General features: G+C 29.2%; 1 protein-coding gene across 3 annotated transcripts in view; it reads right to left on the bottom strand.

The window, feature by feature from the left end:
* Window positions 1–23: 23 nt before the first annotated feature.
* The window catches only part of LOC109605030 (tyrosine-protein kinase Btk29A), a 51,212-nt gene continuing 36,224 nt past the window's right edge, over window positions 24–15,011 (bottom strand). For all 3 annotated transcript variants that reach the window (XM_020021593.2, XM_020021594.2, XM_020021595.2), the window contains 9 exons: window positions 7,386–7,599; window positions 4,175–4,240; window positions 3,463–3,591; window positions 3,219–3,412; window positions 2,993–3,164; window positions 2,685–2,853; window positions 2,391–2,628; window positions 2,195–2,328; window positions 24–2,022 (listed from right to left, as the gene is read on the bottom strand). In XM_020021593.2, coding sequence (XP_019877152.1) covers window positions 1,921–2,022; window positions 2,195–2,328; window positions 2,391–2,628; window positions 2,685–2,853; window positions 2,993–3,164; window positions 3,219–3,412; window positions 3,463–3,591; window positions 4,175–4,240; window positions 7,386–7,599 — 1,418 coding nt within the window. In that variant the 3' untranslated portion in view covers window positions 24–1,920. The remainder of the gene's footprint in view (window positions 2,023–2,194; window positions 2,329–2,390; window positions 2,629–2,684; window positions 2,854–2,992; window positions 3,165–3,218; window positions 3,413–3,462; window positions 3,592–4,174; window positions 4,241–7,385; window positions 7,600–15,011) is intronic.

Here is a 15,011-nt window from a genome sequence, read left to right as displayed (position 1 = left end):
ATAGAAGAATAAAACAATGTGAATAAGTATTTAATACAATTTTATTTCCTAAAGTACATACAATTCTTATAATACGAAAAACTGAACACGCTATTATAACTGTAATTTTCAAAGATATGAGTAAAAAAAGTGCTATATATAAATGTAAAAAAATTGTATAAATGTATAGAGATTCTTTTTGAGCCTTATATATTGTATAAATATTATCTTAAAAAATTCTTTCGGTTATTGGAATGACACAAATGTTAAAATTTCACCAATTAAAACTCCAAATAAATTTACACAATCGTTTTTCTATCACAAAAGAGTTTTCCCTCCAACAGTCAACATTTATAAATTATTTATTGTTAACCAGTGAGTGAAAAACCTACATAATCTCAATTTCAAATAGCCTAGCAGTCAAAAATAAAGCAATCTGATAAATAATTTATCTATAATTTTTCACTATGTTGCAATTGTTCACTCAAATTTTATTCACCTACATAATCACATACAAACTGGCTTATTAAATACATATTTGATACTAAGACGTCCACCACAAATTCTTGCATTTAAAAGAATAAGATTTTAATTCAATTGTCATTTTGGCAGTACATTATTATGAGATACTACAAAGAAAAGTACAAGAATTTGCAATGAACCTAAATAAATCAAATTCCTCACTAAATAAAACAAATATCACATAATATACGGAAATCTTCAATTCACAACTAGTGTTTTTTGGTCAGCATGTTCATTTTTAAACTATGTACTTGTATACAATATTATTTATATATACATCAAGGTAAAAAGACTTAAACTCATATATTCATTCAAAAAATATTTTATATAAAAAAACTAAACCAAAATCAAATTTATTATAAACATGATATTTGAGTAATATTGCATAGATGTGAGACGAAAGAAAATAATGAACAGTGGCCGAATTTTGGGTCACAATTTCTAAGTATGGAAAATAAGCAAACTCCATGAACTGAAGTAATTACACTTATCTAGATTTAATTTTTTAGTGATTATTTAGAAGTTACAATTTCTATAATAGTCATTTAAGAACATTACAATTAACTAATCCCAAACAGTGAATTTGATATTTTAAAAGACGCCGTTTTACTTCCTGAAGTCAACTCATTTTCATACAAACTCTAAAAATATATTATTTCCATATACAAATTCTAAATTACACAGAATCGCTAAAATTATTTCTGCCCCATTTCATAGGTCACATGTATACACTCTAATTTGAATGACTGACTAAACTCCTAGGTATTACAATTGGTGATTCGGATACATAATGAAGTTATCTGGTAGATAGACCTTATTCAGTCTCAGCACTTATTTATCGACACGTCCCCGACAAAACCGTTTATTTCTCTCGCGATATCTTGAGAACATGGATTTTTTCGGCGCCGCGTTGTTACGCAATGAAGTTCTTCCATACATATACAAAAATTCCAAAAAATTACTTAGAATAAATCAGTCAGTGTCAGACTCTGTATGTTATTGTGTACATTAAAGTGGTTTTGGGAATAAATTTATAGGGAAAACAACAAGTTGGGGGCTAAATGATAAAAGTGTTAATCACACAAAGTGACGCTAGACGGTTGTGTGAATTCGAAAAGTTTATTGCTTTTGAAGAACGAACGCTTTAGTAAAACACAAACATTAAAACGAGAACATCAAATAGAAACGATTTGCATGAGTAACACCTTTAAAACCCATCCGAAACGTCCAAAAGTCCATTGGTAATTTTGATTCTCGTGGCCCTCACTCGCGGTACGTCTTGCCTTTGCCCTTCTTAGCCTCGCGGCATAGGGTGCGACAGATGCCCACCCACGTCTGGTCGTAGCATAGGTCGCAGGTAGCCGCGGCAGCTGACGAGGGCGAGCCGCGCGTCACTGTGTCGCAGACCAACTGGGCCAGTCAATCGACCAGGATGCCCTGCGAGATGCCGATAAGTTGTTCCTTCAGCACCCGGAACGACGGCCGGTTCTCCGGCAGGTGGCTCCAGCACTTTCTCATCACCTGTATCGAACAAAAAAAAACATATAAAACCATACAATAATTAACTTTATTTCATCTTAATTGCAATTAGTATCAAATATAATTACTTACGTCATAGACATCCTTTTAAGCAATATAAACAAATGTTTGCGTTATATAATTTCGTATCAATATTATGAAGAATTATACTTACATCATACACTTGATTATAACACAATTTGGGTTTTTCCAGGATCAAGCCTTTTTGGACTCTCTCGACGACCTCACTATTTTTTAATCTACCATAGGGCATCTTGCCGCATGTGAAGACCTCCCACATGAGAACCCCTGTGGTCAACACAAAATATTAATTAATATTTAATGTAACTCAAAATTGTTGGTTTTATTACCGTATGCCCAAACGTCGGATTTTGACGAGAACCTGGTGTAGTTTAGGACTTCGGGTGGCGCCCACTTGATGGGGAACTTGGAGCCGCCTGAAGACGTGTATTGATCGTCCAAAACGTACCGTGCCAAACCGAAATCAGCTACTTTAACTATATCTCCGGTACCCACTAGACAGTTTCTTGCCGCCAAGTCTCTGTGGATGTAGTTGTGCCTTTCTAGGTACGCCATTCCTTTACACACCTAAAATTGCCATAATTATTATTATTTTGCTTAGAGTTGAAGGGGGAGAAACTTACTTGAATACACATGTCCAAGAGTAAACCTCTGTTGTTACATAAAGTGGTTTCATATCGCCTCAAATGGTTAAGCAATGAACCGTACTTCATGTATTCGGTTACGATGAATATCGGCCTCTTTTTACTACACACTCCGTACAACTGGACCAAGTTCGTGTGTTGAAGTTTTCTGAAATACCCCCAAAGTATTAATATACCAACATTTCTATGAAAATCACGCTTTCTAGGTGTTTGCCCCCACAATTATGAATATTTATGTCGTCTATGTTTGAAACTTAACCCGTACAATCGAATGTATAAAAACTTACGTCATGACTTTGGCTTCCTCAATAAAATCATCTTCAGACATGGTACCCTCCTTCATCATCTTCACCGCAACTTCAATGGAACCCCTCCATTTACCCTTGCGCACGACGCCGAACTGTCCAGAACCCAACTCCTCGTTCAGCATCAGATCGTTGTGGTCGATCTCCCACTTGTCTGAAACATAAAACGGTAAAACCCCTTCTTAAAAATAAGTTTTTGACAAAATACCATGACTTAGACCGGCTGTGGCTGGTGCTGCCCTATCACAAGGACTAGTTTTCAGTCTGGAGGCCAGACCTCCGCTGTTGTGTTTGTGATAGTTGATCAGATCCGGTATGGAGTTGCAGCAGTGTTTCTCCGACAGATAGAACTCGCCCCTCGAGTTCTGTTTTATGTGGTAGTGTTTGACGTGGGGATTTGGTCTGAAATTGCACACTTTAGTAACTTACAGACGTTAAACGGGTCGGCTTACATTTTCGTGTACAAAGAGAGAGTGTACAATCCTCTGGTCGATGAGTTCCGCACGACAAAACATCCTTCTTTATCTTCTTGCTTCAGCAGCGATTCGGATCTTTGCCTTGACATGTCGTTAACGTACCATCTGCGAAAACACGACAATTTCGTAATTTGGTTTGGCAACGAAAGACGATTGGGTTCGTTTAATGGACAGTGATTTTACGAATTATGAGCAACATCAATATTAAATTACATAATAAATCTAATATTCACACTTTTATATACTTAAGCATAAGTAGAAATTTGTATTAAAAGACATATAAGGATCCTAAGGTAAGGCAGCAAATAAGGTGGGAAAACTGAACTTTCAAAGATAAAGCAACAAATGAGATTCCACAATTTTCTGGATATATCATTGTGTGTTAAAATTACTTCTAATGAAGAGTAACAGTGACTGATTACTCTTCGACAACAAACCTTTTACATCTGATCATTTTTTTTTACCAATAATTAATTATTTAGATCTCCACGATGGTACTGACACAAGAGCTGAATTCATCAATCGATGATAAGACCGGAAATTTTGTTAACCATAGCAACAAATTTACGTAAGAATATTGGAAACACTCCAAGGAAACTCTAACAATAATATGTCGGGCATTATCCTGTTAGAAAACAGGACTCTATGTCCTAATTTCGGTAACTGGTTGTAGTAAGGCAATACTTACTCATATTGTTGCAATCCTAATAATTCCTTTTCCTTAACATAATTGCTGGGAATAAATCCAATGTTCCTGAAAACAAATACATACGATTAATGTAAATATAAAACATTAAATCCAAATAGTTTTTGTCTATCAACCGTGATAGAGTTTGAAGCACTGAAAGGACAGGAAGCGGAATTTAAAAAATATCAATTCGTCCAACTGTTGGAATCAATTTCGCCATTTACGATTGAATAACAACAATCAAAGGAAGTGGATAATCTATTCTAAACTGAAAAAACTTAATTAACGCAGCGGCAATAAACGCGAGGAAATCGAATTTTAACGTGGATTTCATAATAATTAAACAACCTTTGATCATTAAAACAATTTGGAGAAACGGATTTTAATTGTACGCAATTAACAGAGATCCGAAAACATAAATTTCAATTTGGAGTTTGGCGAAACGAAGGAACATCCAGACTTCGAACACAATCAGATCATTAGTCCTAATTACAACGGCCGGATATGGATTTAATTGTAATAATTGCGTTAAGTTAAAACATTGTCAATTAAAATTAGCATGCACAACGAATTTCAACCATCAATCGCGTCAATTCGATACATCATTGAAAAAATAATGTCCATTGTTCATTAATTCAAAACTATTCGACAGTTGCCTGTTTTACTGCTGAATTTCCATGCAATTTTCATGAAAGAAGCCATTAAAAATTCAAATACCGAAATATTTCCGATAAATGGTTGCCCACACTTGAAACGCTTCGCAATAAATGGTAGTCTATCCTCATGAATAAATACATTTGGGTATTTTTCCCAATCGATCCGGTTTCGCTATGCCACACGGGGTTCGTGTGTATAACTTTAAATTTAATGGGTGAACATGGCGAATTAGAACCTCGTACATGCAAAAATATGGAATAACAGATGTGACGTCGTGCAATGCAATTTCACACATACTTTTATGAGTTATATCAGATCCACGTTTACTTTCTCACATAAATTTCATGTATTAAAACAGCAATGTTAGTTGTCAACGACGATGAAATGATTGAATGCTAATACACGCCCATGCTGTTGTTGCGACACATAAATTTGCAAGTGAATTATCAATGATCCAACTATTTTTATAAATGATACAATTGCATATGCAATAGTCGGTGTAATTTACTACGGTTACTATCTGGTGTCCGAGGAAAAGAATTTATAAAGTTCACGACTGAATCTAAACGTATTTGTGGGCTTTTTACGATATTAAAACAAGTTATAATGGAAAAAACTTGTTGGGTGATACGTTAAAAACTTTATTAATGCGTTGACGGTTTAAAATTGTTATGACACTTAAAGCTGATAAAACGGTGTTACAAATCCGGAATATTTTTAAGTGATTGTTAATATCAATGTCAATTTACGGCAACAAATTAATGTATCCCATTCGATTTTAGAATGTTAAAACGGTACCACATAAATTTAAACAGTTAATAAGAAAACAACATATGGATAAGATATCGTGCAACTTTTTCTAATCCCATTTGAACGAAACGAATCGATTCAGCATCAAATCCACCTTCCCACACGGATTATAATTGATAAAAGTATAATTATGTGTCAACGCCAGGCAGATATGATCGAATGCAACAGTATTTTACACACCCAAGCTTCGCATTACAGACGACGTTTAATTTGCAAGCGAAGTTTCAACGTCTGTTCTATATTTAAAAGTGACTTATCTACAATTGAAATTGGTGCAATGGTTTGCGAAAACGAAATCCATCCAACTAATTCTTTCGGGGCAATTTCGAAATGGATTATTTGTACCAAAATAGATTCTGAATTTTCGTTGTAAAATAAAATTTATTATCAAATTGGTACTAAATTTAATATTGTTACTACAGTAAATATCAATGCAAATCAACAAATCTTAAAAATGGGAATTTGTGGTTATATGTTGTTAATTAGTTAAGAACACATATTCAATTATAAATTAAAACAAAGGACGTATTAAAGGGAATTAAGACAAAGACATTTTTCTGAACTCATTTAACCATCAAAGAACTAAATTTACTAAATATTATTTAAAACCATTTATTTATTAATATTTAAAAAAATGTTACATATTTAATTAAATAAATTTTAAAAATATAATTATTTTTTAGGATTAAGTAATAATTAGAAGAAAGTTTCATAATACCAAAATGTTTTAAACGGAATTAGAACAAAGACATTTTATTAAACTGAATTGAGTCATCAGAGAAGGACTAAATTACTAAATATTATTTAAAACTAAAGAATTACTGGAAATCCAAATATATTTGTGGGTTTTTTATTAATATTTAATTAAGAGCACACATTTATTTATATTACTCCTAAAAATATAATTATTTTTGAAGTTTTTACATTGTGCTTCAAATTTTAATGAAATATCAAAAACATGTAAATATATAAAATGATGGAGAAGGATCAAGTCATAATTAGAAGAAAGTTTCATAATATCAATATGTTTTAAACGGAATTAAAACAAAGTCATTTTTCAAAATGATAAAAGAATAAAAGACGAAATATTTATTAAACTGAATTGATTTAGTCATCAAAGAAGAACTAAATTTACTAAATATTATTTAAAACTAAAGAATTACTGAAAAACGAAATAGATTTGTGGGATTTTTATTAATATTCAATTAAGAGCACACATTTATTTATACTACTCCTAAAAATATAATTATTTTTGAACATTGTGCTTCAAATTTTAATGAAATATCAAAGGCATTTAAATATATAAAATGATGGAAAAGGATTAAGTCATAATTAGAAGAAAGATTCATAATACCAAGATGTTTTAAAATTAATTAAAACAAAGACAATTTTCTAAATGATAAAGAATAAAAAACAAAATAGACCTAAATTTACTAAATATTACTTAAAACTAAAAAATTACTGAAAATTCAAATAGATTTGTGGGTTTTTTATTAATATTTACTTAAGAGCACATATTGAATTAGATAAATTCTAAAAATATAATTACTTTTGAAGTTTTATCCATGGTGATGAAATAACAAAAGAATTTGAGTATATAAAACGATAGAGAAGGATTAAATAATAATTAGAAGAAAACAAGGAATTAAAACAAGATAAAACATTTATTAAATTGAGTTAGTTTATGGAATTCTTTATTCACTCTTCCCTTAAGAACACACATTTAAGGGTTTTATTCACGTACCCTTTAGAATCTTTGACTTTCCACCAGTGCTCCTGCGAATCATCGATCACCTCGTACTCCTGGTTCTTCTCCAACGAAAGATCGCCGCTCTCGATCGCCTTGTAATTGTAAAGGGCGACCACCACCTTCGTCTTGGGTTTGGCCAGAGGTGCTCCGGGCGCTGCGCCTCCAGGCATTATGGCTTGTGGCTGCTGATGGTTACCGCCTCCACCACCTGAAACGAACATCCAATTCAATTAACCGCGTTCAAAACGGCACACAAACAAAATTACACAAACACAAACAATTACAAAGCGACTGATTGTAGTCGACGTATCTCCATTAACTTATCGCACGATTCCGAGCTAATAAAACGGCAGAATCCCCGTACAAAATTCAATTAAATTAGCGCCACTTCCAAAGCGATGACGAAGTTCATTAAACATTTCGTGTGCATCATATTGCACTACGTAATGCACCTAATATAATGGCATCGTGCTTTCAGTATGTAGGCCACGAATTTCCAACGACCGTTATTAATACAGGAAGCACTCGACGACGTACCTGCTGAAATGCATTTTGCATCGCTGGCGAAAATATGTTGATTTTTATCTGCACAATTTCGCATGAGCTCGACTAACGAATTTGATATGAAAACGGTCATTAATCTAAGTAAATACGAGGCGATAAATAATTTATCACATTCGGCAAAAAATATTGGTGACTATGTGGGGCGTTTATTTCAGTCGAATCCGGTTAACACGGTTTCTTTAATTGGGCACTGGTTTATTATAATTAAATGCTATTAGACAACTTTTACTGTAACATTATAGCGTATTTTATATTTATCTGTCTGGTTAAAGGAAATTTATTCTTAATTTAATATAATTTTACATTGATTACTTTTATATTATTATGATAATTTTATGTTTTTATTTGAAAGTGTTGCGTACAAATTCAATTTATAACAAATTCATTCAAACCTTTCACGTTTGAACATTATTAAATAAGATATTTTATTCACGCAACTATTTTACTTGTGCACTTTAGATTCAATATTGTTTCAAGTATTAATGTTGCAGTTTTTATTATTATAATCATTAACATTTACTTAATTACACGCCTCAGTGTGTAATTTCATTTCCGACAAAAAAAAACACTTTGTTAACTATTTGAAAGTATGCAGATAACATGTTAATTAGAAAACATTAAAATTAGGAAAATGTTTAATATTTTTCTAGTACCTGGCGTAAAAATGGTTGACGTACACATGGTTTCATGAAGCCATTACATAAATTTAACCACAGCTTGTGAACAACTTAAAAATTACAATTACACCTTCTTCCCAGAAATCAGCTGGTACCCACCAATTAGAGTCAATTGAGCGAAACATAAAACGAGGAAGCAAACACAAATCATGTGTAATGGTTCATTATTCGCATATGATTAGAACAATAAATAATTAAAAAAACTACTGGTCTGGCTACCAACAATATAAAATGTTAATGGTGCGGGCGTAAAACAATGCATATATCATATTAACTACATCGGGTATATGTGAAAACGATCGTATAGAAGACGTTATCCTCGGGCGATTCGAATCACCTTCACGATCGCAGCAGATCCGATCGTTTCGAATAAAATAACGTCTACCGGCTGTGAATGATAAATAAATTACGTCGACCTTGGGCTCTCACTATTTCTTGGTTCTTGTGTTCACTTCGAACAAGGGTAAATTTATCGGAGTGTCAATAAGAAAACAATCGTAAAGTTACAAAATTTTCCGTACGAACAAGTGCGGAGTGAATTGAGTTATGGAACTTCAGGAACGCATTTTAATGTGGAAGTTTTTTAACTTTGATGAGATACTTAAAGAAGTTCAATATACGAAAGCAAAATAGAAACAGAGTAACATTTGGAAGTCGACTGTGGTAAAACAAAAAGAATTTCACAGAAGTAAAATATGGAAAACATTAATACAAAAAGAGCAAATAAGTTTTTACCATAAAAAAACATTTTATAACGAAGGAGTACTTTAAACTATGACGAAATAATTAAAGATTTAAGGAAGTTAACATAAACAGCGATACAATAAAAATGTTGTCTGGAGATAGAAAGGATAAATGCATGAAATTTAGGGAACAAACAAATACAGACAAAACTAAAAAATGGACGAAATATTGAAAAAATTTCAATATTCAAAATCAGTAACATTTGGAAGTTAACTCTCATAAAACAAAAAAAAATTGACAGAAATAAAATATGGAAAACATTAATATAAAAAAAGAAAATAAGTTTTTACCATAAAAAAAAAACATTTTATAACGAAGGAGTACTTTAAACTCTGACGAAATAATTAAAGATTTTCGAAATTCAAAATTAGGAAATAACTAAAGAAACCTTTGGAAGTTAACATAAACAGAGATACAATAAAAATGTTGTTTAGGAGATAAAACTATAGAAAGGACAAATGTATAAAATTTAGGGAACAAACAAATACAGAGAAAACTAAAATATGGACTTATAAGAATACATTTCAATACAAAGAAGTACTTTAAACTATGACGAAATATTGAAAGAATTTCAATATTCTAAATCAACAATATTTAGAAGTCAACTGTGATAAAACAAAAAGAATTTTACAGAAATAAAATATGGAAAACATAAATACAAAAAGAGAAAATAAGTTTTAACCATAAAAAAACATTTAAACTATGACGAAATAATTAAAGATTTTCGATATTCAAAATTAGAAAACAATTAAAGTAACCTTTGGAAGATAACATAAACAGCGATACATTAAAAATGTTGTCTAGGAGATAGAAAGGATAAATGTATGAAATATAGGGCACAAACAAACACAGAGAAAACTAAAGAATGGACTTAGAAGAATACATTTTAATACGAAGAAGTACTTCGAAATAATTGAAATAATTTCAATATTCAAAATCAGAAAAGAGTTAAAATAACTTTTGGAAGTTAACTGTGCCATACTAAGAGGTGTTAAAAAACATAAATATATAAAATTTAGAGGACGAACACTTTTAAAGAAAGCTAAAAGGTGGACCTATAAAAACAAATTTAAGTATTTAAAAAATACTTTAAACTGTGACGAAATACTGAAAGAATTTTAATGTTCAAAATCAGGAAAGAAATACAATATTATTAAAAAAGACAATGAAACTCTGTAGAACATAATTAACTATTTAAGTGTATTTAAAATATGTTAAGAAATAACAAATCAACATATCTAAACTAAGGAGGAGAATGGTACTCATTTCATTAAGAAGTTTACCATAATACACAACAAAAGTTATAAATAATAGTAACATAAAACCAAGGAAGACATTAATATAGATATAAAGAACCGTTTTTAATTTGTGTTAACTGTCATTTCATTCAAATACTTACCAATTTAGCAACAGACTATTATAGTCATTTATTATACTCTTTGTCATTTGACAAGTATTTTTTATATTTTTTGTGAAAAAGTGAGAAGAATTAATTGTGAAATTATCGAAATCATATTCCACTATTTTTATCTTTTACTCAATTCAACGCTAATAAATATTAGTTTGTGAAAATGTGTTATTTTTCTATGTTAATTAACATGCTTTTAACACCTGAATAGTTTAATTAATTAATATTAATATACAACTTTTATAGGTTGTTATAACTGTTAATACAATCTAATATGAATAAACCATCGAAATTACTTGTTCATTTTTTTTAACACGACAATTACATTCTAAAAATGGTGTCAATGAAAAAGCCACATTAATTAAACGTGCAATTTTAACAAATCGTAATGAACACCAAAAAAAAAAAGATGTATTACTTTATACGAGACAACGAGATTAACATTAACGGTTTGTTGAACCTAAGTTTCTATAACTAATTAATTAGCTTCATCAAAACCCAAACTAGTAAAAATTTCATCGGGGCAAAAATTAAAGAGCTCACCTCAAAAATTTATTACATCGATAAATAATATTTTTCGCGTACCGTAATCGCACGTAAACCGTAACGAACTTGGACCGTTGTGCCGCGAACACGGTCCGTTAATTTTTAATTAATCCCCGTGCAAAATGAAAAAAAAATCGCGGCACATGAAAAGGCGCAAGTTTGTGCCACCGAACCTGCTGAACCAATTAACGGAGAATGTCGCAATGGTCGACGAAATATGTTCGGATGAATCACCGTTCCTGTTTATATTATTATTGCCTAATGCAATATTCAAATGCCTGATTATAATGTCGCTTTCCGGCATTGAAAAAGTGTTTTTAAATTTTTGCGGTGTAGCCAAAATGTCAATTAAATATCAAGCGGCGCATCCTAATTAACGAAATGTTTTATTGATCAATCAAAAATTGATCCTCGTGTATTGTGACAAGGTGATTAATTAAAACGTGAATTATGCGATGATGTTTTAACAATTCACGTAAAACAACGCCCGACGATAAAAATGGAACCCAGGATGGGCAGATATAAATCAGGTACTTTCACCCGTCCAAAAAATTTGAATGTCTTGCCCAAATTTGTAATGTGGGTGAAAAGTGGACCGGAGACGTATTTTTTCTACACTAGCCAGCAATAGAAATGGTCGTTATGAAATCATCTTCGAATTGTAAAGGTTAACAACTCGCTTTTACACAAATGCAACAACCAACATATGCAAGTAAAAGTAACTGTACTGTGCACAAAATTGCTAAACACGCAACGTCAATTACTATTATTGTTATTATTGTTGTTGATGTTGTTATGGTTTTTTGTGTGTGATATTATAAATCAATTTCGATAATTCGCTCAACTTGATAAAGATCGTGTTTGTTGAAACAGTTTCGTGCCTAATTTAAGATTAGCCATAAATGGAAACTCAGCCATTAGCCTTGCTTAAATGTTTATTTCTCGGTGAATTAGTACTACATTCGGTGTGTTTATGTTAATTAAACGTCAATTAATCCGATAAACAATAATACTCCTTTAAGTATGTGGAACAATAGTTCTAAAATAGAAATTCACCTTGAAAAATCGAAAATTTTAATGTAAATTGTTGGAGTTAAATATCTTATTTCTATATCATGAAATTAAGGTGGCCAAAGTAAAGATGACAATAAAAAAGGAATAAACAATCGGTAAAATATAAAATATTTTAAAATTCTAAAAATTGGGCTATTTAAAATGGACATAAATAATATGGAATATATTTATTTTTATAAAACTGAAATGTGAAATTCAAAAATAAAACAAAAACATGTTAAATACGATTATATATATATATATATATATATATATATATATATATATATATATATATATAATTGTGTAAGTTTTAAAAATGTGAGAAATCTAAGAATTGTGAAATTTAAATTGGAGATAATGAAGGTTAATGTTAATTAATTAAAGAATGTAAAAAACAATAATTTCTAATCTAAAACAATAAAACAATTTACAAGTATGTACAATACATAAAAGTAAAATAAATAAATTAAAATTAAAAATCATAGGACAAGAAAACCTTGAAATATTCAAAAATATTTAATGGAAATATTAAAAATATCCTTAAAATCTAAGAAAGAAGATTTGAGAATTCAGAAACATGTGGTATCTAAAATGGAAATAAAAAAGTTCATATTAATTTATTATGAAAACAATAAATAAATTTAACAAATTGTTTAAAATAATTTATAAATTTGTATAAAAAGATTTTTAATATAATATAAATGTAAAAAACAATAATTTCTAATCTAATACAATAAAACAATTTATAAATACTTACAATTCATAAAAGTAAAACAAATCAATTAAAATTAAAAATCATAGAACAAGAAAACCTTGAAATATTCAAAAATATTTAATGGAAACATTAAAAATATCCTTAAAATCTAAGAAAGATTTGAGAATTCAGAAACATGTGGTATCTAAAATGGAAATAAAAAAGTTCATATTAATTTATTATGAAAACAATAAATAAATTTAACAAATTGTTTAAAACAATTTATAAATTTGTATAAAGATTTTTAATATAATATAAATGTAAAAAACAATAATTTCTAATCTAATACAATAAAACAATTTATAAATACTTACAATTCATAAAAGTAAAACAAATCAATTAAAATTAAAAATCATAGAACAAGAAAACCTTGAAATATTCAAAAATATTTAATGGAAACATTAAAAATATCCTTAAAATCTAAGAAAGATTTGAGAATTCAGAAACATGTGGCATCTAAAATGGAAATAAAAAATGTTCATATTAATTTATTATGAAAACAATAAATAAATTTAACAAATTGTTTAAAATAATTTATAAATTTGTATAAAAAGATTTTTAATATAATATAAATGTATAAAACAATAATTTCTAATCTAATACAATAAAACAATTTACAAATATTTACAATACATAAAACTAAAACAAATAAATTAAAATTAAAAATCATAGAACAAGAAAATCTTGAAATATTCAAAAATATTTAATGGAAATATTAAAAATATCCTTAAAATCTAAGAAAGATTTGAGAATTCAGAAACATGTGGTATCTAAAATGGAAATAAAAAATGTTCATATTAATTTATTATGAAAACAATAAATAAATTTAACAAATTGTTTAAAAAAATTTACAAATTTGTATAAAACTAAAAAGTGAAATGAATAAATAAAAGAATTTAGAAAAATGTACAATACATAAAAGTAAAATATATAAATTAAAATTAAAAATTATAGAACAAGAAAACCTTGAAATGTCCAAAAATATTTAATGGAAACATTAAAAATATTCATAAAATTTAAGATTTACGAATTCAGAAATAAATAGTATCTATAATGGTGATCAATAAAGTTAAAATTAATTTATTATTAAAACAATAAATAAATATGAAAAATTTCACAGAATGCACTACATATTTATAAAACAAATTTGTATAAAACTGAAAAAACAAATAAATAAAAATTAAAAACAATAGAACAAGAAAACCGTGAAATTATCTAAAAATTAAAAATCAATATTAATTAATAAAGGATGTGTAATATATTTTATTTACGAAATACGAATGTATTGAAAAAAACAACTAACAAATTCAAAATTTTAATTTAAAATGTTTGAATAAAAATGTTAATAAAGTCTCTAAAAAATTGATTATTCGAAAGAAAGATCACTATAGTCAATATTAATGAGTTAAATAAATAATAGTAAATATGAAACATTATCATAAACTAATACAACTGAAAACTGAGAAAATTTAAAATGCAAATAATGAAAAACAATTTTGTAAAAACTAATAAATATCTTGTAAGTTCATAAATATTAATCTAATATTATTTATGAACATGGAAAAATCACAAAATCCTTGGAAATCCTGAAAAATCAGGTGGAAGGCAAGAGAGATCTCCAGTTCAACAATTTCATCAAGCAAGAGAACCAAGGCGAAACACAAAGGATGTATTTTCTAATAAACCTAATTGCAATTTTTAGGACAGAAACAACAACCTTGCACCGTGTGTTGCAAACACAAATTTCGTCTTGAACATTGACCGACCAATCCCAATGCCAAATAAAACTAAAAATCGATTTCAGAAGACGTTTTAACCAGATCAGACAGGTGACTTGTGAAATTCGACATTTTAAATGTTTTCTCATGTCC

The sequence above is a fragment of the Aethina tumida genome, chromosome 7 (assembly GCF_024364675.1).
Source record: "Aethina tumida isolate Nest 87 chromosome 7, icAetTumi1.1, whole genome shotgun sequence".
Taxonomy (NCBI): Eukaryota; Metazoa; Arthropoda; class Insecta; order Coleoptera; family Nitidulidae; genus Aethina; species Aethina tumida.
This window is presented reverse-complemented; position numbering and strand designations above follow the sequence as displayed.